Here is a 25632-nt window from a genome sequence, read left to right as displayed (position 1 = left end):
TTGGTGGGGGGGAGGGGAGAGGCGGAGGGGTGACTTTGGGGAGCTCAGACCTGATTGTGCTGATTTCTGTGAGGAAATAGGTGGCCAGATCATTGGGGGTGAGAGATGGGGGAGGGGGAGGAACAGGGGGCCTAAGGAGAGAGTTAAAGGTCCGGAACAATTGGTGGGAGTGACGGGCATGGGTGTCAATGAGGGAGGAGAAGAAGTTTTGCCTGACGGAGGAGAGGGCAGAATTAAGGCAGGAAAGGATAAATTTGAAGTGTGTGAGGTCGGCTTGGTGCTTGGACTTTCGCCAGCAGTGCTCAGCAGCTCGAGCATAGCAGCGTAGGAGGCAGACAGAAGAGGTGATCCAGGGCTGTGGGTTAGTGGAGCAAGAGCGGTGGAGGGAAAGGGGGGCGAGAGAGTTGAGATGAGTAGAGAGGGTGGAGTTGAGAGCGGAGACCTGATCATCGAGAGTGGGAAGTGAGGACAGGGTGGCAAGGTGAGGAGAGATGCTTTTGGAAAGACGGATGGGATCAAGAGAGCGGAGGTCTCTGTGGGGCAGTAGTGAAGATTTGCAGGGGGAGGAAGTGTGAGAGATGAGGCAGGTGGGAAGGTTATGGTCAGAGAGAGGGATTTCAGAGTTGGTGAGGGAGGAGATAGTGCAGCGATAGGAGATGACGAGATCGAGGATGTGACCGAGTCGGTGAGTGGGCGCGGTATGGTGGAGGAGGAGGTCAGCAGAGTCGAGCAGGAATAACAGGCGGGCAGCAGAGGAGTCATCGGGTACATCCATATGGATGTTGAAGTCTCCGAGGATCAGAGTGGGCAGAGAGAAGGAGAGAAGGAAGGTGAGAAAGGGGTCAAGGTGGTTGAAGAAGTCGGAGGTGGGACCGGGAGGGCGGTAGATGACAGCGACAAGTATCTGGAGGGGGTGGTAGAGGCGAATGATATGGGCTTCGAAGGAGGGGGAGGAGGGATAGTGCGGAAGCGGCAACGGGATGAGAGGAGGAAGCCGACGCCTCCTCCCTTACTGGTGAGTCTGGGGGAGTGGGAGAAGGAGAGGCCTCCGCTGGAGAGAGCAGCGGCGGAGACCATGTCTTTGGGAGTGAGCCACATTTCTGAAAGGGCGAGGAGGAGGAGAGAGCGGGAGAGGAAAAGGTCATGGACGAAAGGTAGCTTACCTGTAATAGAGCGGGGGTTCCAGAGGCCACACTTGAAAGTAGCTGTGGGTGCAAGGTGGGGAGGGGAGGATATATAATACAGTATAATATAGTACAGTATAATACAGAATATAATACAGTAGAGTTGGAAGATAGAATTCTGTGACAAAGAATTAATAGTCTAGAGGGGATATGGCTGATATTCTTCATAAGTGACTAAGATGTCTAGTTATACCATTTTATAACAGATAATCTGGCCCCAGCTGCCACTATGTCCAGTTTCTGTATTCTTGCTATGCCTGAAATCATATGGGTTTGGGAAGGGAATGCAGCGCAAAGGCTCCGGAGCAAGGTGGTGCCGGTGAAGTATCCCCACAGAAAACCCTCCAGGTTTGGGTACTCTGGGCACTTCTGCAAAATGTGTGAGACATCACTAGACTCCACTAAGAGCTCGGTATAGGATTTCAGTGTTTGATATTCTAGAGTTGTCAGTGGCTACAACTGTTTCCTTTAGGGGTTTTCCAAGTTGTGGGATTTCAGGGGCAGATCGTTTTTAACTCCATGACAATTTCTAGACTGATAAAGGGAAATCATCACCACCTGGTGATGCTGTCATCTTTAGGTTAGTCACTGACTGTACTGGAGAGTACCAGACAGTGAGACATGTGCTTACACAGTGTAGCCTAATGATTTGCCCAAGGTCACACAGTGGGTAGGTGGCAGAGCTGTGAAAAGAAGCTGGTTCTATGAATCCCAGGCTGTGTGCTTTTCACAGGGCCAATCTGTGGTATTTACTGAGCACTTACTGGGTACAAAGCACTGTACACAACCTTGTGTGATGTGACATTACACAAAGTATCCTGGGTGTATTCTCCATGGGAACTATTTTCTTAGTAGTCCACCTCAGGTTGGAGAATTTTTGAAACAAACATTCATAGTTGCATTTCCTTCTTTCTGTGGATGAAAACAGCATGGCCTAATGGCAAGAGTATGAGCTTGGGAGTCAGAGGATGTGGGTTCTAATCTTGGCTCTGCCTATTGTCTGCTATGTGACCTTGGGCAAGTCACTTCAGTGCCTCAGTTACCTCATCTGTTAAATGGGAATTGAGACTGTGAGCCCCATGGAGGACAAGGACTGTGTCCAACCTGATTACCTTGTATCTACCCAGTGCTTAGAACAATGCTTGGCGCACAGAATTAACAAATACCGTAATTATTAGCCAGAGGGAGAAGATGGAGCCAGTTGACCTATTTATTGCTCTCTTAAAGCTCCAGGTTTCTATAATTCTTTGAATATCGAGCCCACTTTTTTATCAAAAACAAAAGAATAATCTCTTGTTGATCCTAAATCTGGCTCTTGGAGAAGAGACTGGAAAGGATGATCAAGTGTCAGGATCAAGTGTCAAGTGCTATTTCTGAAACGAATGGCATCTCTTAAGTTTTCAGGTTATATAGATTCATTCATTCATTCATTCAATAGTATTTATTGAGCGCTTACTATGTGCAGAGCACTGTACTAAGCGCTTGGGATGAACAGGTCGGCAACAGATAGAGACAGTCCCTGCCGTTTGACGGGCTTACAGTCTAATCGGGGGAGACAGACAGACAAGAACAATGGCACTAAACAGCGTCAAGGGGAAGAACATCTCGTAAAAACAATGGCAACTAAATAGAATCAAGGCGATGTACAATTCATTAACAAAATAAATAGGGTAACGAAAATATATACAGTTGAGCGGACGAGTACAGTGCTGTGGGGATGGGAAGGGAGAGGTGGAGGAGCAGAGGGAAAAGGGGAAAATGAGACTTTAGCTGCGGAGAGGTAAAGGGGGGATGGCAGAGGGAGTAGAGGGGGAAGAGGAGCTCAGTCTGGGAAGGCCTCTTGGAGGAGGTGATTTTTAAGTAAGGTTTTGAAGAGGGAAAGAGAATCAGTTTGGCGGAGGTGAGGAGGGAGGGCGTTCCAGGACCGAGGGAGGACGTGACCCAGGGGTCGACGGCGGGATAGGCGAGACCGAGGGACGGTGAGGAGGTGGGCGGCAGAGGAGCGGAGCGTGCGGGGTGGGCGGTAGAAAGAGAGAAGGGAGGAGAGGTAGGAAGGGGCAAGGTGATGGAGAGCCTTGAAGCCTAGAGTGAGGAGTTTTTGTTTGGAGCGGAGGTCGATAGGCAACCACTGGAGTTGTTTAAGAAGGGGAGTGACATGCCCAGATCGTTTCTGCAGGAAGATGAGCCGGGCAGCGGAGTGAAGAATAGACCGGAGCGGGGCGAGAGAGGAGGAAGGGAGGTCAGAGAGAAGGCTGACACAGTAGTCTAGCCGGGATATAACGAGAGCCCGTAATAGTAAGGTAGCCGTTTGGGTGGAGAGGAAAGGGCGGATCTTGGCGATATTGTAGAGGTGAAACCGGCAGGTCTCGGTAACGGATAGGATGTGTGGGGTGAACGAGAGGGACGAGTCAAGGATGACACCGAGATTGCGGGCCTGCGGGACGGGAAGGATGGTCGTGCCATCCACGGTGATGGAGAAGTCTGGGAGCGGACCGGGCTTGGGAGGGAAGATGAGGAGCTCAGTCTTGCTCATGTTGAGTTTTAGGTGGCGGGCCGACATCCAGGTGGAGACGTCCCGGAGGCAGGAGGAGGTGCGAGCCCGAAGGGAGGGGGAGAGGACGGGCGGAGATGTAGATCTGCGTGTCATCTGCGTAGAGATGGTAGTCAAAGCCGTGAGAGCGGATGAGTTCACCGAGGGAGTGAGTGTAAATGGAGAACAGAAGAGGGCCAAGAACTGACCCTTGAGGAACTCCAACAGTTAAAGGATGGGAGGGGGAGGAGGCTCCAGCGTAGGAGACCGAGAATGATCGGCCAGAGAGGTAAGAGGAGAACCGGGAGAGGACAGAGTCCGTGAAGCCAAGGTGAGATAAGGTATGGAGGAGGAGGGGATGGTCGACATTCTCAAAGGCAGCAGAGAGGTCAAGGAGGATCAGAATGGAGTAGGAGCCATTGGATTTGGCAAGAAGGAGGTCATGGGTGACCTTAGAGAGAGCAGTCTCGGTAGAGTGGAGGGGACGGAAGCCAGATTGGAGGGGGTCTAGGAGAGAATGGGAGTTAAGGAATTCTAGGCATCGATTGTAGACGACTCGTTCTAGGATTTTGGAAAGGAAGGGTAGTAGGGAGATAGGACGATAACTGGAGGGGGAAGTGGGGTCAAGAGCGGGTTTTTTTAGGATGGGGGAGACGTGGGCATGTTTGAAGGCAGATGGGAAGGAGCCCTTGGAGATTGAGTGGTTAAAAATAGACGTTAAGGAAGGGAGGAGGGCAGGGGCGATGGTTTTAAGAAGGTGAGAGGGAATGGGGTCCGAGGCGCAGGTGGAGGGGGTGGCACTTGCGAGGAGGGAGGAGATCTCCTCTGAGGATACTGCAGGGAAGGATGGGAAAGTAGGGGAGGGGGTCGTTGGGGGGGAGGGGAGAGGCGGAGGGGTGACTTTGGGGAGCTCAGACCTGATCGTGTTGATTTTCGTGAGGAAATAGGTGGCCAGATCATTAGGGGTGAGAGATGGGGGAGGGGGAGGAACAGGGGGCCTAAGGAGAGAGTTAAAGGTCCGGAAAAATCGGCGGGGGTGACGGGCATGGGTGTCGATGAGGGAGGAGAAGAAGCTTTGCCTGGCGGAGGAGAGGGCAGAGTTAAGGCAGGAAAGGATAAATTTGAAGTGTGTGAGGTCGGCTCGGTGCTTGGACTTTCGCCAGCAGCGCTCAGCAGCTCGAGCATAGGAGCGTAGGAGGCGGACGGAGGAGGTGATCCAGGGCTGTGGGTTAGTGGAGCGAGAGCGGCGGAGGGAAAGGGGGGCGAGAGAGTTGAGATGAGTAGAGAGGGTGGAGTTGAGAGCGGAGACCTGATCGTCGAGAGTGGGAAGAGAGGACAGGGCGGCAAGGTGAGGAGAGATGCTATTGGAAAGACGGATGGGATCGAGAGAGCGGAGGTCTCTGTGGGGCCGTAGCGAAGATTTGCAGGGGGAGGGAGTGTGAGAGATGAGGCAGGTGAGAAGGTTATGGTCAGAAAGAGGGATTTCAGAGTTGGTGAGTGAGGAGATAGTGCAGCGGTAGGAGATGACGAGATCGAGGGTGTGACCGAGTCGGTGAGTGGGCGCGGTATGGTGGAGGAGGAGGTCGGCAGAGTCGAGGAGGGATAGCAGGCGGGCGGTAGAGGAGTCGTCGGGTACATCCGTATGGATGTTGAAGTCTCCAAGGATCAGAGTGGGCAGAGAGAAGGAGAGGAGGAAGGTGAGAAAGGGGTCAAGGTGGTTGAAGAAGTCGGAGGTGGGACCGGGAGGGCGGTAGATGATGGCGACAAGTAACTGGAGTGGGTGGTAGAGGCGAATGATATGGGCTTCGAAGGAGGGGAAGGAGAGGGAGGGGGGAGGAGGGATAGTGCGGAAGCGGCATCGGGGCGAGAGGAGGAAGCCGACGCCTCCTCCCTTACCGGTGAGTCTGGGGGAGTGGGAGAAGGAGAGGCCTCCGCTGGAGAGAGCGGCGGCGGAGACCGTGTCTTCGGGAGAGAGCCACGTTTCCGAAAGGGCGAGGAGGAGGAGAGAGCGGGAGAGGAAAAGGTCATGGATGAAAGGTAGCTTGCCTGTAATAGAGCGGGGGTTCCAGAGGCCACACTTGAAAGTAGCTGTGGGTGCAAGGGGAGGAGGGGGGGAAGGGCGGGGGGAGGGGAGGGTTTGGATGGGAAGGAGGTGGCGGGGCCCTGGACGAGGAGAGGGGGATGAGGGGTGGCGGTGGGACAAGAGGACTGGGATGGGGCATGGGTGGGGAAGAGAGAAGGGGGGAGGGGGTGAAGAGGGGGTTTGGTGGGGGGAAGAGTAAGGGGAGGGGGAAGAGGGGTAGCGCTGGTAAAGTGGGGTTCTAGGGCGGGAGAGAGGAGGGGGGAGGAGACAGAGGAGAGAGCGGGAAAGAGCTGAGCGAGAGAGGGGAAGGGGAAGGGGAGGATAGGAAGGGGCGGGAGGGGGGAGGGGGGGAGGAGGGACATGGCGAGGCCAGAGAGGTGGGTGGCAGCACTGACAACAATAAACAGTAATAAACGAAATCGGTAATATAGCAACATGATACAATATGATACAATACAGTGGTGCTAATATAGCAACATGATACAGTATGATACAATATAGTCGTGTTAATAAAAGGGGTGATGACCAGGGTCGGGGGTAGACTCGATTAAGGGGCGACCTGATCAAATTCAAAATCTGACGACAATAAACAATAAAAAGCGAGATCGCAAATAGATCATGTTTTGTGACCACTTAAGCCTCTCTTGCATAGGTAGGAGATGATTTTTAGTATTTGGTTTGTTGATCAGTTATTGTTGTTCTCCTTGACTTAGGAATTCCTTCCAATTTCAGTTAATGCATCTTTTATGCAATTTAGTTAATATTTGATTAATATGTACAATAAGAAGTCTGGGACATCCACCTGCTGTGAAAGGATTTGTAATGATTTCCTATCTGCTCTTCCTCTTTATGCTTCCCTTTGCAATAATCAGAGAGGTTTCATTGTAAGAACCTTAAATGACGACAATGCAGAAAAGCAAGAGACAATCATCTCCATAAACAATTACAGATCGGATGATCTCCAGAGGCCTTACAGCTGCCTTAACTCAATCCTCCCCACCACATCCGATGCATCAGGGCCCTGAGGAGCAGGTCAATAAAGAAAGAGAAGGGAGAGGAGGGAGAAAGAGAGATGACACCCCTGAACATGGACTCTCATAGGTGCCCCTTAGAAGAAGTGAAACTTGAGACAGTTGCTCTCAACCTTGGATGGAATGCCCTGATTTTGTTTTTGTTTTAAAGCCACAAATTAGCTGAGGTGGCTATATGGGGAACCTGTGTTTTGACACTTCAGTTTGGTGTCAAGGGTCCATGCCTGAGGACAGAAAGGAATATATTCAGGGGATAAAAATACCTAGCTAAGTCTTTGCTCCCAACCTTTTCCTTCTTTAGGTCTTCCTAGAGATCCAGAGAGGAAAGGGGTGTCCTGAATGATGCTGGCCAACACAAAGAGAATGACTCTGGGACAAGCTCAGGTCACTGCTTAGGGTGAAGTTCATGATTTCCTTAGGTTGGACTAAAGAAATTAAGAATAAACTCTTGGAACATAGAGGAGGTGGGGGAAAGACTTAATTTTAAACATTCATATTCTGTCTTTGTGGAAGTCACTGTGCCTAGGGTCTTTGGGATTCTGCTGTTCAGACATTGTTTTCACTGATTAGCCTGGGATCAATATCCTACACTGGTGGAGAGCAGGTGAATTTTTTTTTTCTAATTAAGCAGGTTTTTCAGCTCAGGAAGCTCAATGGACTTAAACTTAGATGATTATGTGCGTCATTAAGATGAAGATGCTTAACAGTGTGAAACATTGAAATCACCTTCCCAGGAAATATTTTACATTAGAATACTCTTTTCCACACCCCTGAAACCTCTCAGTCCTTACTCTAACTGAGCTAGGTTAGTTCCAGCACTACTTAGGGAGGGGAAATCGGCAAGAGAAGTAGCATGGCCTAGTCTGATAGAGGCCTGGAAGTCAGAAGTACCAGGGCTCCAATTCTTGCTCTGCCACTTGCCTGCTGTGAGACCTTGGGATGGTCACTTAACTTCTCTGTTTCTCAGTTACTTCCTCTGTAAAATGGAAGACTGAGCCTCATGTGGGAAATGGATGGCATCCAACCTAATTAGCTTGTATGTACCCCAGCACTTAGAACAGGGTTAGGCACATAGTAAGCACTTAACAAAAAACCATAAAAAAAATTCCCCTCTAATCCACTTCCAGCCTGAGGCAGTCATAATCCCAGAACATGTACCTGGAGAGTTTGCTGGGCTTTTTGAAAGGAGCATAGAGGGTAAGAAATCAGTGCTGGTCCTTACAGTGCCAAAGTTTTGACAGGGATTTATTTTCATCACTTTGAGAAACATGTCAGAAGGAGGGGGAAGCTATGCTCATTAGAGGCATAATTTATTAAAAGCTAATGAGTGCTTCCTGCTCCCAGCCAGCAATTACTCCAAATGCATTTTTCCTTAGTGTCTAACTCGATCATGCTTAAATGCCCATTATTGCATGCTCTCCTCTGAATTTGCATGATTGGGCAAACAGGTACAATATTTCTTTTAATGTCATAGCAGGACAGTCTGGAGGTTGGAGAAGACAAGCCTAGAAGGAAAACTCAAGAGACTGGACAGTTTAGTCAAGCATCAGCTGGGGAATCACTGAGAAATGGTGGGTTGATGCAATTGCTAAGGTTTCCATCATCCTGCAGTGGAGGATGACACATACCAAGGATGGGCTAGATGAGCTTCTGTTGGGAGAAAGGAGCAGCTGATATGGGAGATTGGGCCTCTGGGCCTCAGGTGAACAACAAGCAAATGTATGCAAATTGGCATTGATTCTTGTCAGTGGCTGGAACACTTCTTGATGATGCTCCTAACTTCACAGGTCCAGGAAAATCAGAATCAGAGATGCCAACTCCCACTTTGAATACAAGAAGAGTGCATACAGTGTTAATGCAGAGAAGTAGCATGGTGGTAGTGGATAAAGCATGGCCCTGGGTGTCAGAAGGACCTGGATTTAAAGCCCAGCTCCACCACTTGTCTGCTGCGTGACCTTGGGCTGGACAGTTAACTTTTCTGTGCCCGTTAGCTCAACTGTACAATGGGAATTAAGGCTGTGAGCCCCATATGGGAAATGAAACTTGTCCAACCTGATTAGTTTGTGTCTACTCTGGTGCTTAGCGCAGCACCTGACACATAGCACTTAAATACCCATTTTTAAAAGAGTGCATGTTGGGTGATGGAGCTAAAGGATCAGAAATTTCCAGCTCTGTTCAGAAGCCTTGGGTTTAGCCAAAAGACCTGAGCTGATGGAAGCTAAGTTCCAACCCATAAAACTTTGGGGCCAGAAACAATGGCTTCCCCTCAGTGGGTGGGACCTGTTGGGGGTGGTAGTCCCATTGATCTTGGTGATCCAAGCCCACATGTATGTTCTAGGCAAGAATGTGAGGCAGGAAATGGCAAAAATTAGAAGGAAAGGTGTCCCTGCTTGATGCTGACAACTGGGGGATTCTGTCCCAAATCAATTCAATGCACCTACATTGTCTATATGCTACTTTATTGAAAAGTCCTTGCCCTGCAGAGTGGCTTTGCTTCCAGAGCCTACAGATTTGGAACTTAACTACCTGGCCTTCTGTGTACCTTTTTACTGCAAGTTTTACACTAGTAAGGCACAGCGTGGTTCAGTGGAAAGAGCCTGTGCTTGGGAGTCAGAGGTCATGGGTTCTAATCCTGGCTCTGCCACATGTCAGCTGTGTGACTTTGGGCAAGTCACTTAACTTCTCTGTGCCTCAGTTCCCTCATCTGTAAAATGGGGATGAAGACTGTGAGTCCCACGTGGGACAACCTGATCACCTTGTATCCCCCAGCCCCTAGAACAGTTCTTTGTACATAGTAAGTGCTTAACAAATACCAGCATTATTCTGAAGGGGGAAAAAAAAAACCTAACCTCAGAGTTACTGTGTTTAATGAATGAGCTCATCTTCGGTTTGACCGCTGAAGGCTCTTTTTCCTACAAAACCAATGTTTCCTGCCCAGCAAAATTAGCAAGCATGCATGAGGAGATAGGGCACCATCTAGGCAGAAAACAGTAGTGTCCAATAGTTATTCGGCATGGATCTGTGGTCTGGGTCCCGTGTGTGAAATTGGCTGGTGTGTGTTTAACATGGAATGGGTTCTTGGCTTCTTCCTGCTCCACTGCCATTGAGGCCAGGATGGGTAACTGGAAATATTTACCTGATTTCACCTCCTGTGCCACAGGATTCTGAGTGAGATGAAGGAACTATGCAAGTATGAGAGAATAGGTAGGAAAGAGGAATCTCTCTGGGGGCCAGGGCAGAGTCACTGCAGATTGGTTTGAGCTATCGCATGTTTATTGCTAGTGCTGAGCCACGAGTACAGAAAGTGATTGGTTGATTTTAACCATAATAATGATCAGGACTCCCCCGATCAACATGAAGGTTGGCCAGAAGAGAGAAGAGAACAGGACCTGGGGCCCATAGAGTCGTGTGTATAAGACGCTCCTCTCATTTTCCTCAGGGTCGTGGTAGCAAAGGAAAGCCTGATGCTCTTTGAAATTCGCCTTTATCTTCTCCACGTCTAATCTTGCTTTGCGGTAGTTCTCCAGGTGGGTTGGTATGTATGAGCACTGTTAAGGAGAAACAAGAATGCTTTTGTTAGTTTCCTGAGAGTAGGGGCAGTGTCCACCAACTCTATTAGATGGTATTCCCCCAAACACTTAGTACAGTGCTCTGCACACAATAAGCACTTAATGCCATTGATTCATGAGTTATCTTGAATGAGATATGGCAAACTCAAGCACAAGCAATGCTCTCTTCCTCCTGTTATGGAGGAATGCACACTGAAAAGAACAGGAAGAGCTTGCTGGCATCATCTCCTGCAAAGAATAATTGGGAAGGAGGCTGTCCCTGCCAATTCCTAATGGAAAATGTTGGGAGTGGCCATGGTACCTTCCATGCACTGGTGGATATCAATGCTCCCAAGACTCAATGCCCACTACTCGATGTTGCAAATGCCCAACAGAGATCCTTCAGAGAATCTCAAAAGGAAATGTTTCCTAGTGTTGGGTTGATGAGGGCCATTCTCCCTGGGGCTTAAGTTATTTCTTGGCTTTTATGGAAAAACACATTAGATTTTTGTGGTTTTTTTTTTTGTTTTTTCTTTCAAGTCACTAAGTTGTTACACTGCTTTAGTCACTGGAACCCCAGGTTCCCAAAATAGGAAATGCAGCTCCAGAAAGTACCTAATACCTAATCAGGTTGTAGCTGAAGCCTGGGAAGAATCTGACTCATAAAGACTCATCACACAGAGCTTTTAGAGCTGGAGAAATGTTTTATGCTGAAAATAAGCCAGCATAAATAGTGGACAAAACACCATCCTGGAGCCAGGAGAACCATGGTGTGGTGCTGGTTCTGCTACTGACAGCATACCGTGGACTTCGGTCAAGTCTCTTCCCCTTTCAGTGCTTCAGCTTCCTCAACTATAAAATAGGGGCTATTACCCCTGTCCTCCCCAGATTTGCAAGGATATGAGTAAAGGTACTTTGTAAATCCAGGTCATTATAATTATAATGTGTTCTTGACTGAAATTCCAAATGACATTAGTATATTATTTTATTTTGTTTAGATATTTTAAAGTGATTGCTTCATAGTGTGTCATAAGCACACAGCAATCAATATTCCTGTGGAGTCCGGCACTGTCTTGAGATTGCCCTCAGCTGATATGCTCTGTACACTAAGTAATAAAAATTATGGGATTTAAGTGACTAGTCTGTGTCAAGCACTGTGCCAAATGCTGGGGCAAAACAGCAGCATGGTCTAATGGAAAGAGCACAGGCCTGTGACTCAAGACCAGGGTTGTAATCCTAGCTCTGCCATGTCTGTTGTGTGACCTTGGACAAGTCACTTAGCTTCTCTGTGGCTCTGTCTGTTACTTCATCTGTAAAATGGGAATTTAAATCCTACTCCCTCTTACTTAGAGTATGAGCCCCAAATAGGACAGGAACTGTCCAATCTGATTAACCCAGTACTTAGAACATAGTAAGTGCTTAACATGTACTTCTAATTATTGTGGTATTTATGTGTTTACTGTGCGCCATGCACTGCATTAAGCACTGGGATAGATACAAGCTAATTGGTTTGGGTGCAGTCCCTGTCCCACAGAAGGGTCTGTCTTAATCTCCACTTTACAGTTGAGGTAACTGAGGCACAGAGAAGTGAAGTGACAAGTGGAAGAGCTGGAATTAGAACCCAGGTCCTTCTGACTCCCATGCCTGGCTCTATCCACTAGACCTCACTGTTCCTATTCTCAAAATTCAGACACAGTACCTGACCCACATGGAGCTCACAGCCTATGGGAATTAAATTACTTTAGAAGGTAAGCTCATTATGGGCAGGCAACAAGTCTAATTCTGTCACATTATATTCTCCCAAGTGCCTAGTTCAGTGCTCTGCACATGGTAAGCACTCAAATACCACTGACTGATTAAATACTGCTGATTGACTGGCTCAAGATCACACAATGGTTAAGAGCCAGGAATAGAACCCCTGCCCCCCTGGCTTTTCCCATTAGGGCACACTGCTTTTCATGAGGAAGCTCCTATACTACTGTTCTCTCCCAAGCACTTTCAGTACACTGCACATAATGAAGAGCTCAAATACTATTCAAAATATTACTCCCCCGCCCCTGGCCATACCCTCCTCAATTCAGCAAAAAGGATCACTGCCCCAAATTTGTAACTAAAGAGATGCCCTGAGTGTTTGCATAAGAAGCCAGAACAACTGGGCTCTGAGTTTTCCCTTATCCATTTGCATTTAATTCCACCCCCTCTCTCTGTGGGTCTCTCTGGAGCAAACTCACCGGCAGGGAAAGCATAATGGATGGCTGAATTGGCAGTGCTGCAGCTATCTGAAGGAAGGCTACTGGGGATGTAGTTATTGAATCACAAGATTTGCAACTTCACATTAACTCTGTAATTGGGAGTCTTAATGCAAGCAGAGAGTAATGGTCAACTGCATGCCAGTTGTAAATCCCTTCTCCAGTGAGGTCGGGCTTTGGCTGGCATGCAGTTGGACAGTTTATAAGAAGAAAGTCCTGGGATACTTTATTGCATTTGAGTCAACTCCATACACACTCAGTGCTGACAGGCTGAGTTGGAAGGGCTTCTGACTCTGTATCTCAATTACTGCACAGGGATGAAGGGATTAAAAATTAGCACAGAACTGTAATTTAGGACAAAAAACTTCTTACCAGTCCATATACCAGAGACAAGATAACTCAGGAAGCAAAATGGTGCAAAGCATTCATCTTAAACAGGAGAGGGGTTCTTTCATAAAGGAGACGAACATAACAGCAGGTGGAAGGCACATAAGAAATCACTTTGGGTAAGTTACTATTTTTCAATTTGCTCCTAAACCTGGAAGGGTATGTGTGTATAGCTGTCACTCTCTTAACAAAATCCTCCTTGGTTGGTAATGGTGCTCTTATCTTGGATTTGTGTGGGAGTTTTTCTCAGAAAAGCTTAAAAGAATTTTATGTATAGTACATGGTTGATCCTCCAGACTGTAAGCTCACTGTAGGCAGGGAACAGTTCTACCAATTCTCATATCCTCCCAATTGCTTAGCACAGTATGTTGCACATAGTAAATGCTCAGTAAATACCACCGATTAATCCTTGAGGTGGTGAAGCATAGGGATTATCCCCATTTTGCAAATAGAGAAGCTGAAACCTAGAGTGTAAAAGTAATTTGGCCAAGGTAATCCAGTGAATTCTGGTTTCCTTTTGTTCCAGCCCAATTCTCTCTCCTAGATAGTCTTCAATGTTTCCAAACTGAGGAACAGTGTCTTAGTGTGAAGACTGCTGTGGCAGAACATGACTCACCAGGCCTCATCCTAGATGGGGAGAGGTTCTGCTCTATCATCTCTCACCTCCAGCTTTTAGATTATGAGCCCGTTGTTGGGTAGGGGTTGTCTCTATCTGTTGCCAAATTGAACATTCCAAGTGCTTAGTACAGTGCTCTGCACTTAGCAGGGACTGAGTGGGGCTGGGCTCCTCATGTCCCATCCTACTGACTCCCAGTAAGCCATTTTTAAATGGTAGCTATAGCAACTCTGTTAAAACAGAACTGTTTATGCCCCAGTGAATTTGTACGCAGATGCACAGGGACACATCTGAGGCCAGTGTGATTAGGAGACAGAACCCCTCCAAAGATGAGGCAATCAGAAAGTTTCTGGGAGGTGAAACTACTTCCATAGGTGGCAATTTCCAAGGCCACCTGGAAGATCTGAGGAACTCCTGGGAAGTGTTGAATTTCTCGGCAGAGCAACTTGCTAGTGTCTGAGGCAATCTCTCAGGATGTCTTCCCTTATTTGGTGACCCCTTCAGAGCAATTTGGCCAAGTGACTTCCTTCCCTCCATGCCCCTTTGCATCCCAGAGAGGTAGGTGAGCAACATGATTTTGGGTTCGGTCTTGGCGCACCTGACCTCTCTTTTTCTTCCCCTCTTTTACCTGATGATTTTTCTCCTTCGTCTCCTCTGTGTGGTACAGCATGGCCCATTTTCCCAAGGCAGTCACATTGACCCATAGGCAGGGGTACTGGGGGACATTCCTGCCATCCAGCTCTTCCTGGTCTTTAATGTTGGCCTCAATCAGATGGCATTTGGAGACCTGTGACCACACACTGGAAACCCAGTCATACAGATATGCGTGCCCACAAGAGTGTATTACATCCACACCCATAAGTGCAAGTACACAGATACATATACAGAAAAAAAATTTATGGATTTCTCTTCTCCCTTACCTAGTGACACCTATCCCACCTGCCATTCTTCAAGCCCCTCTCTGCATGGTTGCTTCCTATTGCTTTCCACTCCCTTTTGGCTTTAAGAGTATTAATGATGATAATGATGTGGTATGTAAGACCTTACATGCTAAGCACTTTACGAGAAGCTGGAATAGGTACAATATAAGCAGATAGACTGTTGGTCCTTCATAGGGTAGGGACTGAAGTCAAAGGGGTAGAGAATATGTATTTCATTCCTATATTTAATCCCCATTTCACAGATGAGGAAACTGAGGGACAAAAACTTGCCCAAGGTCATACAATGGGCAAACAGTAAAGCTGGGATTCAAACTTAGATTTCCTGACTCTCAGGCCCATGAACTTTTCAGTGCAGATTTAAAATTGTTCTAGTAGTAATGGTGCTTAAGTGCTTACTGTGTGCCTAGCACTGTACTGAGTGCTGGAAATTAAGCACAGTGCCTGTCTCTTGGGAGTCGCACAGCTTAAAACTGGACTTTTTTAATCCAATGAAGTTTGGCTGCTGACACCTGGCCAGTTTTGACCGTTCACTGTGCCCTTCATACAAAGAATAAGACCAGACCACTCATTCTAACTGCTAAGGGGAGGGGTAGTGGTGTGAGGAGAGAGGGAGGCAGGCAGTGAAGCTGTCAAACATGGATACCTCTTCTGATACAGGGGCAACAGGGTGGTCCCCAGGATATAGTAGGCGATGACCGAGCCAAATACCATGACCACACCTAGACAAAGCGCTCGGGTCTCCCCTCGCTTCTGGGCTGTCACTAGTTTCTTCCCCATCCTGATGATGGCCAGGTGGGATTCCTGCAGGGAAAAAGTTAAATGGGGAAAGCAAAAGTCAGGGCTGATGGAGGCAGGTGGGATTTTTTTTCCGGACTTGTTGGGGAGGGGACATAGGGTCTGGTGTTCCCAGATTGGAACATCCCTTATCCTCATGAAATATTCTTGGTGTTCAATGTGGGATCTAAGTGTCTACAGTGTGTCAAGTGATGGTCTAAGTGATGGGGTAGATACAAGTTAATCAAGTCCCTGTCACATACGGGGCTCACAGTCTAAATAGAAATGAGAACTGGTAGTGAATCTTTCTCTTTCAATCAGCTCTTGAGTGCTTTATGTGTGCAGAGCACTGCACTGATTGCTTGAGAGAGTACTATATAACAGATGTGGTATTCATTCAATCATATTTATTGAGCGCTTACTGTGTGCAGAGCACTGTACTAAGCACTTGGAAAGTACAATTTGGCAAAATGTAGAGACAATCCCTGCCCAACAATGGGCTCACAGTCTAAAAAACATGTGGTAAACATGTTCCCTGCTTGTGAGGCACACAGATGAGGGAACTGAGGCACAGAGAAGTTAAATGACTTGCCCAAGGTCACACTGCAGGCACGTGACAGGGTTGGGATTAGAATCTAGGTCCTCCTACTTCCAGGCCTGTGTTCTTTCTAGTAGGCCACCCTGCTTCTCGGGGCACTGGGTTTGCTGCCTCCTGACTCCATTAGTCATGGCTCTTCCTGCCCCAGGGGGAAAGAGGAAGGAGGAACTCAACAGAGAAGTGGGAGGTTACCAGGAAGAGCAGAAACAATTAAAGCTGGGGTGGAGGTTTTAGACTATAGAATTTCAGAGTTGAGCACCACAAAGTTTCTGATTCTCAAATTTGAGGTCCAGAGTCTTTGAGTTCAGGTCTCAAGTCTTATGTTGCAATAAGTAAGTTGAGCTGTGTGTCTTATGTTGCAATAAGTAAGTTGGGCTGTGTAGCTGTGGGACATTCAGGGTGAAATCAAGACCTCCCTTATATCCTGGGCCTGAAGAAGTTGAGAAACCCTGCGCTGACCAGTCCCCGACATGAGACAGATCTCATAGCAGAGAGACTGAGCAAACCCTGTTCACTCCATGTGGGGGCAGAGGGGTCAGTGTGTGCTGGTGGGAGGTTTGATAAAGCTAGCTCAGCAGTGTTTCCCAGGAAGTCTGGGGCCAAGCAAACTGCAGACGATCTTGCGATAGGAGCTGCCGCGTTGGCTGAATTTCAGACGGAGTCGTGCTGCTCAGAGAAGAGTGCATGCAAAGCTGGGAAGGGTGGCACTCAGGGTCATTCATGGGAGATGATTCCTTTTACAGAGGTTACAATGATGATGACATTTTAAGTGCTTACAATGGGCTAGGCTGTGTACTAAGTGCTGGGATGGATACAAGAAAGTTGAGTTGGACACAGTCCTGTCCTATGTGGAGCTCACAGTCTCAATCCCCATTTTACAGATGAGGTAATTGAGGCCCAGAGAAATGACTTGCCCAAGGTCACACAGCAGACAAGTGCAGTAGCTGAGATTAGAACCCATGACCTTCTGACTCCCAGGCCTGGGCTCTTTCCACCTTGAAGGAGAGGGTGTGCTGCTCTTTCTATCTCCACCTGGATGGAGCAGGAGGAAAGGGCCATCAGTTGCAACAGGCTGCCCTGAAGTTAGACCACTGGTAGAACTTTCTGATGACAGGGAGCCTTAGGCCTGAGAGCAATGGTGGGGGGCTGGGGGAGGGGTCCAGGTCAGAGATCTCCAGACCAAGGCTGCCACGGACCCCGTCATAGACGGATTGTTCTACACATAGTAAGGGCTCAGTAAATACCATTGATGATGATGATGATAGGTTTAAGGTAGTGGTGATGGGGACTGGAGCCGAGGTCACAGCGAGAGGACCTGCCTGCCCAGGCGTGCAAGTGATGCCTCTGGTGGCCCAGGCCTGGACCTCCCTCACCCAGTGCCCAGGCAAGAGGGTCAGGGATGAGCATTTCTTCTTTGGGGGTGGCCCTGGGAGGGTGAGGAGCCTGGCCAAACCACAGCGGGGACTGCTTCCAGTTGGCGGGAGGCTGCAGACTTGACCCATAGGTCACCGCAGGCCTGTCGTCTTCCCCCCCAAAGGAGTTTCCGGGAGGCTGGGACTGAGGGAGCTGCCATCCTAGTGACGCCAGGGATGGGGACAATCCTTGAGGGGTCTCAAGGAAAACTGCCTCTGGGGGATGGGAAACCAAGAGGCCTTCCTTGTCCCTTGCCCCTCCAAACCGTCCTTCCTCTCCCTTTTCCCTCCCACCCATCTCTCCCCTCCCCTTCTTCGCTCGGGCTTGCAGGGAGGTGGTTCCTGGGATAGTTGGTGGGGGAGGGAAAGTCCATCTTGCCAGAGGGGTCAGAGAGACACCAAGGCCCCCCTCCTTAGGACCTCCTCCTCCATGACATGGGGAACTTGGGAGGGGCCAGAGCGATTGACCTCCCACTAGCCTAACGGCCCAGCCCTAGGACGGGTCCAGGGGGGTGAGGGTGGGAAGGGGTCTCCCTCCTGTGATGTTGCTGGGAGGGTCTGGGGAAGGACCTAAGCTGCAGCCCCGAAGAGGTCAGCTCCCAGCTTCAATCCATATTTAGAGATCTGGGCTTCAGCGTGAACCTCCTGGAGGCTGCTGAGCTGCCCAAGGGTGGCCTGCAGGGAGTAAAGGCACTTCTGTCCCCAGTCAGACAGAGAAGTTCTCTCCCCTCTGCCACCCCCCTGCTCCACCATTCTGGAACCAAATCCTTCTGGGCTCGCTGAGCCTTGCTTTGGTCATTCCCTGGACTTTGAGCCCCCTCTTGGTCCTGCATTTCCTAGAGCCTCTGCTCCAGCTTTCTCCACCCCATCCTCCCTCGGCTCTGGGTGTCCTTCTTAAGGAAGCTGGTCCCATGGAAACCTGCAGAAAGCACTTTGAGAGGAGGCAGAGGCTCAGTACTCACAGTCCCGGTGCGGCCAGGTGGTCCTTAGCCTGTGGGCCGCTTCGCGGTGGGTGGGTCCTGGAGAAAAGAAAAGTCTCCCATCTCCAAACTGCAAGAAACTTTCTTTCCTGGATTCCTTGGGCTGTGGGCTGGGCTCCAGCTCCCCACTCCCATCCCTATCCCGCCCATACATGGTAAGGAATGAGCCGGCTCGGCTGACCCACTCCACAGGGCCACCGGCAAGAGCTGGGATGCAAATCCAACGGGATCAAACACCAAAGTTCAAGGAGGGCGGGCCACGCCAGCCCCAGGGAACCGAGTGGAAGATGTTGGCTGTTTTGAAATGCAGCATGGAAGAAAAGCAGCTTGGCTTACTTTGTGTCTAGGAGTCAGAAGGACCTGGGACTCAGAAGTACCTGGGATCCACATGCCTCCTGGGTGACCTTGGGCAACTTACTTTGCTTCTCTCTGCCTGTTGCCCCAACTGTAAAATGGGGATGAGTGTGAGCCCCATGTGGGACAGGGACTGTGTCTAACCTGATTAACTTGTATCTACCTCAGAGCTTAGAACAGTGCTTGGCACATAGTAGGCACTTAACAAGTATCATCATTATTATTATTAATAAGAAAAGCCAGTTGGGGCCAAAATCTTGGGAGGGGGAGGCTTGGGCTAGTGAATCAGAAGACAATAGCCCAAATGAATATTAGTCCAGTTTAGTTTGGCAACTGGGCGTTTTTACGATACAAACTAGGTTTTCAGATAACTTGTGTTTTATTACAACTCGATGACCATCTTCCTAGGGTCAGAACCTTACCCCACTGGCAATCTTTTCTACTCCTAAATCTCCCACCTGGCATCAAGTCACTTTCCTAATTTCCCTCCTCATCACAGAAATTCATTCATTCAATTATATTTATTAAACGCTTATGTGTACAGAGCCCTGCACTAAGTGCTTGGGAAAGTACAGTACTGCAATAAAGAGAATCCTAGGGGTATAGCCAGTCCCAAAGGAGACAAAAGGAAATAGACTAAAAGTGGCCAAAGGGTAGTGAGGTGGGTTTGAGGAAAAATTTCTCCATTCTCAGGGTGAAAGAACAAAGCACTAAAAGAGTTTTAGGAGTCTGTATACTGGGAGATACCAATTGCAGCATTTGTTAAGCATTTGCCAAACACTGTACTAAACACAGGGAGTAGATAAGAGATAATCATGTTGGACAGAGTCCCTGACACACTTGGGGCTCTCAGGCTAGGTAAGAGCCTAATACTGAAGCCCAGAGAAGTTGTGACATGCCCAACTCCCACAGCAAGCAAATGGCAGATCCAGGATTGGAACCCAAGTCCTTTCCCAGGCCTGTGCTCTTTTTCATTAGATTATGCTGTTTCTCTAATCTAGAGCATAGACAACATCTATCCTAGATGTGTTATGCTTCGACTTGCCTAGAAACAGGGGAATGGATTAGATGACCACCTCAAGTCCCTCTGATTCAGCTCTTCAAACCTTTTGGCCACCTCCTACCTGAGGGCCATAGTGCGGTTGAATGCCTTGGTGTCAGGCTGCAGGGAGTTGTTTAGAGTATGGATTTTATATTGGGCTGGGCAGGGAAACAGTTGATTTGCCACAGATCTTGAGGTGTGCTGGAAGAAGCTGGAACTGGACAGAACTCAATCGATCAATTAATGGTATTTGAATGCTTACTGTACTTAAAGCACTGTCCTAGGTGGTTGGAAGAGTACAAGAGAGTTGTTAGACAACTTTCCCTGCCTACAAGGAGTTTAAAGTCTAGAATGGGAGACACATTAAAATCAATCATTCAATGGTATCTATTGAGGCCTTAACTGTATTCAGAGTGCTGAACTAAGCACTTGGAAGACTACAATATAAGAGTTCAGGGACTTGCTCCCTGCCCACAAGGAGCTATAAATTGCAGATATATACATTAGTACTGATGGTGGAATGAATGTCAAGTGCTTAAAGGGTGCAGATCCACATATCTAGGTGATGCAGAAGGGAGAGGTAATAGGGGGAAGGGCTGCACCACCCTGCCAGTGGAGACCACTGCCTGCTTCCTCTTTGGTTCCCATGCAGATGCAGCCTCAGTCTTCCCTCTTCCACTTCATTCTGCTTTGAGGTCCTGGATGCTCCCCGCCCCAACCCTCCTCCCCACTTCCCAGGAAACCCTCTTGGTCTCCACCCTGCCCTAAGTGGCAGTAAAGGAGATGTGACCTGGGGAGATAAGAAAGTAGTCAGGGAAGACCTCCTAGAAGTGATGTCCTCCATCAAAGCCTCACCTGCCTCTGGGGAAGGGGTGGTGGTGGACTGTCAGCATGAGAAATCTTTTACTTTCAGCACTAATCCCAAATCCTTATTCCAGTATTCCCAGTCCTTTTGCCCTAATCCAAATCACCTCCCCCTTCCCCGCCCCCATACCAAAATTCCCACCCCACTGTCCCTGCCTGAAGTCTATACCTCAGCTTTTATCTTCAGGGCTATGAAGTCAAGACTGGAGCATGCAGCAATGGCTAGAAAGTGTGAGTTTCTCACAGTGATCAAACCCTCCCTGTACTCAATCCTGTTCACCCTCTCTCTCCACCGGATGTGAGACTCTGGAGTTCCCTCTAATCAAGGAGCATTGTTTATTGCTGGGAATCCTGTACCTCCAGAGAGTGTGGCCAGCCGAGAAATGAGAGCAGTCGTTTAGCTCTCCCTGACACCCTCTCTAGCTATTAGTTTCCCCTCTCTCCTAATTGAAACATATTAATAGGAGAGCAAATCATCTGTGTAATAGGCAGAGAGGTAAAGAGCAAGGCTTTAAAAGTTGAACGTGTGTTCAGGCAACTTGGAGATAATTACCTGGACGGGAAGGTAATGAGAGAGTGAAATCCAATTTGACTAGCCCTTCCGTGAGTCTGGGGGAAGTGGGGGACAGAAGAAAGAGGGTGATCCTGTAATGGAAAGGGAAGACCAGGCAGGCTAACTGATCTACCTGGATTCACTTTGCTCTCAGGAGTTCCTGTTCCCTTCTACAAAGAGACAGTTATTAACATTTGTGCTGCACAGGACATTTGTTTAGGGGTAGGATATATGCATGTGTATAATATTTTAGCATCTGTCTCCTCTAGATTGTAAGCTCCTTGAGGGTGGGGATCTGGACTACTCATTACTGCACTCTCTCAAGAACTTAATACAGTGCTGTGCTAATCAATCAGTTGCATTAATTGAGTGCTTAATATGTGCAGTGCACTGAACTAAACCTTGGGAGAGTACAATATATTATGTTCTCTCCCAAGAACTTAGTAGAGTGTCCTGCACACGGTAAGGACTCAATATGGTTGATTACAGTACAGCAGAGATGGTAGACCTGTTCACTTCCCGCAATGGGTTTGCTGTCTAGAAGGGGATCAAAGGCAACATAAATTACAGGTATGTACATAAGCTCTGTGGAGCTAAAATAGAGGTGAACAAGGGAACAAATCCTAGTGTAAGGGTAATGCAGAAGGCGGCAGCAGCAGAGGAGAAAATGAGGACTTAGCTGGGGAAGGCTTTTTGGGGGAAATGTGCTTTTAATAATAAGGATTTGAGAGTGAGGAGAGTTATCACCCATCAGATATGAAGAGAAAGCGTTTTCCAGGCCAGAGGCAGGAGGTGGGCCAGAGGTCTGCATTCCAAAGGTGTTCGATAAATACTACCGATTGATTTAATTGCAGCAAAGTTGATGAAGTCAACTTTGAAAACAAAGAGCAGGTATTACTGCATATGTAAATGTATGCACATCCTACACACAAATCGAGGAGGGAGCTGAGCAGGAAGTTTATCAGTGGAAAGAGCACGGACTTGGGAGTCAGAGGTCATGGGTTCGAATCCCGATCTGCCACTTGTCAGCTGTGTGACTGTGGGCAAGTCACTTAACTTCTCTGTGCCTCAGTTACCTCATCTGTAAAATGGGGATGAAGACTGTGAGCCTCACCGGGGACAACCTGATTACTCTGTATCTACCCCAGCGCTTAGAATGGTGCTCTGTACATAGTAAATACTTAACAAATACCAACATTATTATTCTTATTATTATTTGGTGCTCCTCTCCACACTCCTCCTGGGCATTGTCTGATCTCAGTTGTCTTACACTGGTTGAATGCACCCAATCACTTAGTGCTTTTAGGGTTACTGACCACTCTTAGTTCTCTTTGGTTTTACATCTTTCCAATCAAATTCGTTCAAAAGAAAAATTACCTCTGCTGTGGGATAGACCAACATGTGAGTAACCATTGTGTACTGGAACCTCTCTTCTCTGCAGATCAGGCTGGAGTCTTAAAACCCAGCCTCTGTGGAGAAGTTTGCAGGAGGCAGCCCCAAGGTTTACCCAATTTTAGTCTCTTTTCTTCCTTCAGGAGATCCCTAGAAATTACACTTTGTAAAAAGTGAAACCTCATCTTTTGTCAGTCTCTTTCTGTTTCTCCCCTTCATTTTGCTAGATGTTAATGGAAATTTATGTTTGTCATGCATAAATAATAAGATTGATCTTACAAACCTTGGAGCTATAAACTTACTTTTAGTGCAAAACCCCATTATTTGCTTCACTACACAAATTCCTCCTATTTAACAAGATTGCTTTGAACTGTGCCTTCGCCATGGGGAGGTTTACTCTGCTGTACAGATAACATTGTCAAAAAATTAGCTATACAATGGTGCTTTAGTGTTTGGATTTAGAAGTGGAACAGTCAGTGGTTATCTGTGAATGACTACGTCTATTTCCTCTGACACTACCCTCAGCACCCAACTCTGTACCTAATGGTGGGTCAGTCAGTTCTGTTATCCTTCTGCCTATTAGAAGGGCAATTTGGTTGGATTTGGCTTTGCTTTTTCAGATTAGGGCTTGGACCCTCCAGAAAACATGCTATCTAAACTATGTCCACACTACCGTCTTGGTTGCTACTTCCATTCATATGCTAAAAGAAAGAATTAGGGTGTTGGGCAAACACCTCTCACCTCTCAGGCTGAGCAAACAGGCTGGTGGAGAAGTTTGTTTGCTGAGCACTGAATGGTGTTGAATGATAGGATTGGGATTTGGAAGGATCTGGGGGAGCAGAGATACTATTGAGGCCCATTTGGGGAAATAGGATTACAAGGTGTCAGCATCCCTTCTATCTGGAGAGAATGAAAGGTCTTGGGGCGGAAACAGCAGGGACCAGCAGCTATTTGCCCATTATTCATGCCTCACCCCTCTGCAGAGATCCAAGAAGACGTTTGTCTCTTGTGTTTTCCCACTTCTCAGGATTCATTTTTCCTCCACCTCTGGCTAAGAAGCAAGTTCTCAGTGATTTTCAAAAGTCACATGTTAAAAGATCCTGTTCCTCCGCTAAGTAATCAGGGTCCCACTGACTCTGTGTGCAGAGGGACTTCCTTGGGCAAGGGATTAGGAAGAGGGAGGAGGTCTGGATTTTTTATAATCTATAGCTACTGTGTGGGTGTCTGGGGACACACCCTGGGCTGACATGTGAGGGCAGAACATGGCCATTGGGCTGACATGACCTATGCATCTTGTCAGAGCTTGGGCCAAAAATGTCACCTCATGAAGATGCCCCCCTGGTGAAGGCCCTGCTCATCTGGAATCCTTATATAGGCATGACAAGATTGGAGACATTTTAAAGCTTTAGCATTTGCTTTGGAAGGGAGTTTGCTGTGTCATTCACTTTCCAGTTTCTCGGCTAATCCTTATAGATTAGGGAACTGAAGTAAGGACTAGTTAATCATTTTACAATCAGAGAAGGAGAATCTGCACAGAAAAAGTGGCTTGGTCTGCTTCCGGAACAGCCCCAGGAGGAGAGAAACCTGGACTGAAATTTTCTGCCCTAATGTTAATGTCAGTGGCAGAAAACTAGAACCAGAACGGTTGAAAGGGAGATACCCAGGTCATCTCTCATAACTATGTACTGCTTGCTTCTAGTAAATGGTTAGTAGCTGCCTTAATGGCAACCAGGAACCTAGGGTAGAGATTACAGAAATCTGAACCGTGGAAAGAGCGAAAGACAGAGATGATGATTCCACAATGAGAATGAGATACTTTATTCAACTAGGTTATATGCCATTTAGGAGAGGAGAAGTTAGCTTAGATGGTGGGGGGCTTCTCCAGGAAGATATGTGACTTATTTTCCTTCTGTATTGTTTTTGCTGGTAAAAGAAGATTCCGGTGTTATTAATGATGTTGGTCAAGTTTAGCTGAATGGGAGAAGGACATGGAATTTCCAAATCCAGGAAACCTCCCACCTCGTGTTTGGAGAGAGGGGTCTGGACTGTTTATGGATTAGGTTAAGGAATCCTAGGTGCCCAGTCATCTGAATTATGGACCTGATTTTATAAGGGAGTCATCAAAGAGGCGTCAGGGAGTCGGCCCCTTATCTGGGTTGGCCTGCCTTCAGTCCCAGTGGATGGATCTCCTAAGTGACATTTATTTTAAAACCTTCAGGAATAATGGGACAGAGCGGCTTCAGCCCGGAAATATTATGATGGTTTGTGCTGTATTGCAGCTACAGCCTGACTTCTATCCTGAAAAGACACTTGGCAGGTTTTTTGCTTCATCAGGAGTTTGATTTCTTTCTCAGTCTAAACATCTTAGCTCTTCCCAGTCAGCCAAACCTATTGTTTTGTTCCTATTAAGAGGGAAATTGTTCAAACAAGACTTGGCCAATTTAACCTTTCTGGAGCATTTCGGAGGGTAGTTAGCATTTTCTCGGGTTTTCCATGTGTGCTGGGTTGGGACTCTGGACTTTGGAAAGGATCCCGGATAAGGTCCCCAACACTCCTGGGGCCGGAATGGAATCCCAGGAGGCTGCCTACACTAATACAAGATACCCAGAAACTCACCACCTTAATGGGGGAAGGGGTAGTGGAGAGGAAGAAAAAGGGAGATGGGGAAAGGAAAGAGGGGATCAAGATGGGGAGAAGGGCAAAAGAGAGAATTGGGAAATGGGACAGAGGAGAAAGAAGGAAGCCAAGAGAAAAGCAGGACAGCCCCAGCAGATATGGTGGAGAAATGGCTCAGCATACAGCTGCTCACCTGTGACCAGGGGAGCCAGTTTCAGGCCTGGGAGTCTGAAGGACCTGTGTTCTAATTCCGGCTCTGCCACTCGTCTGCTCTATGACCTTGAGCAAGTCGTTTCACTTCTCTGTGCCTACCTCATCTGAAATATGGGGATTAAGGTTGTGAGTCCTCTATGGGACAGGGACTTTGTCCAGCCAATTTCATTATATCTACTCCTGCGCTTAGTACAGTGCCTGGCACATAGTAAGCTTAGCATCGTAACAAATACTACAGTTATCATTATTATTATTATTATTATTG

At 47.8% G+C, this 25632-nt stretch overlaps 2 protein-coding genes across 3 annotated transcripts in view; one reads left to right on the top strand and one right to left on the bottom strand.

The window, feature by feature from the left end:
- KCNIP1 (potassium voltage-gated channel interacting protein 1) overlaps positions 1-25632 on the top strand; it is a 353510-nt gene that overhangs the window by 22639 nt on the left and 305239 nt on the right. The window lies entirely within an intron of this gene.
- KCNMB1 (potassium calcium-activated channel subfamily M regulatory beta subunit 1) lies at positions 10080-18435 on the bottom strand. The gene is made up of 4 exons (XM_029051983.2): positions 18316-18435; positions 15213-15370; positions 14257-14428; positions 10080-10376 (listed from the first exon to the last, which is right to left on the bottom strand). The coding sequence occupies exons 2-4, from the start codon at positions 15344-15346 to the stop codon at positions 10107-10109; spliced, it is 576 nt and encodes a 191-aa protein (XP_028907816.1). The 5' UTR covers positions 15347-15370; positions 18316-18435; the 3' UTR covers positions 10080-10106.

This window comes from Ornithorhynchus anatinus, chromosome X1 (assembly GCF_004115215.2).
Source record: "Ornithorhynchus anatinus isolate Pmale09 chromosome X1, mOrnAna1.pri.v4, whole genome shotgun sequence".
Taxonomy (NCBI): domain Eukaryota; kingdom Metazoa; phylum Chordata; class Mammalia; order Monotremata; family Ornithorhynchidae; genus Ornithorhynchus; species Ornithorhynchus anatinus.
This window is presented reverse-complemented; position numbering and strand designations above follow the sequence as displayed.

Excerpts from the sequence above, each read along its gene's own strand:
- KCNMB1 (XM_029051983.2), bottom strand. The coding sequence starts at position 15,346 with ATGGGGAAGAAACTAGTGACAGCCCAGAAGCGAGGGGAGACCCGAGCG. Across the intron at positions 14,429-15,212 it reads TTGCCCCTGTATCAGAAGAG|TGTGTGGTCACAGGTCTCCA; the intron begins GTATCCATGTTT and ends CTGGGTTTCCAG. Across the intron at positions 10,377-14,256 it reads CGAAGGAGAAAAATCATCAG|TGCTCATACATACCAACCCA; the intron begins GTAAAAGAGGGG and ends TCTCCTTAACAG.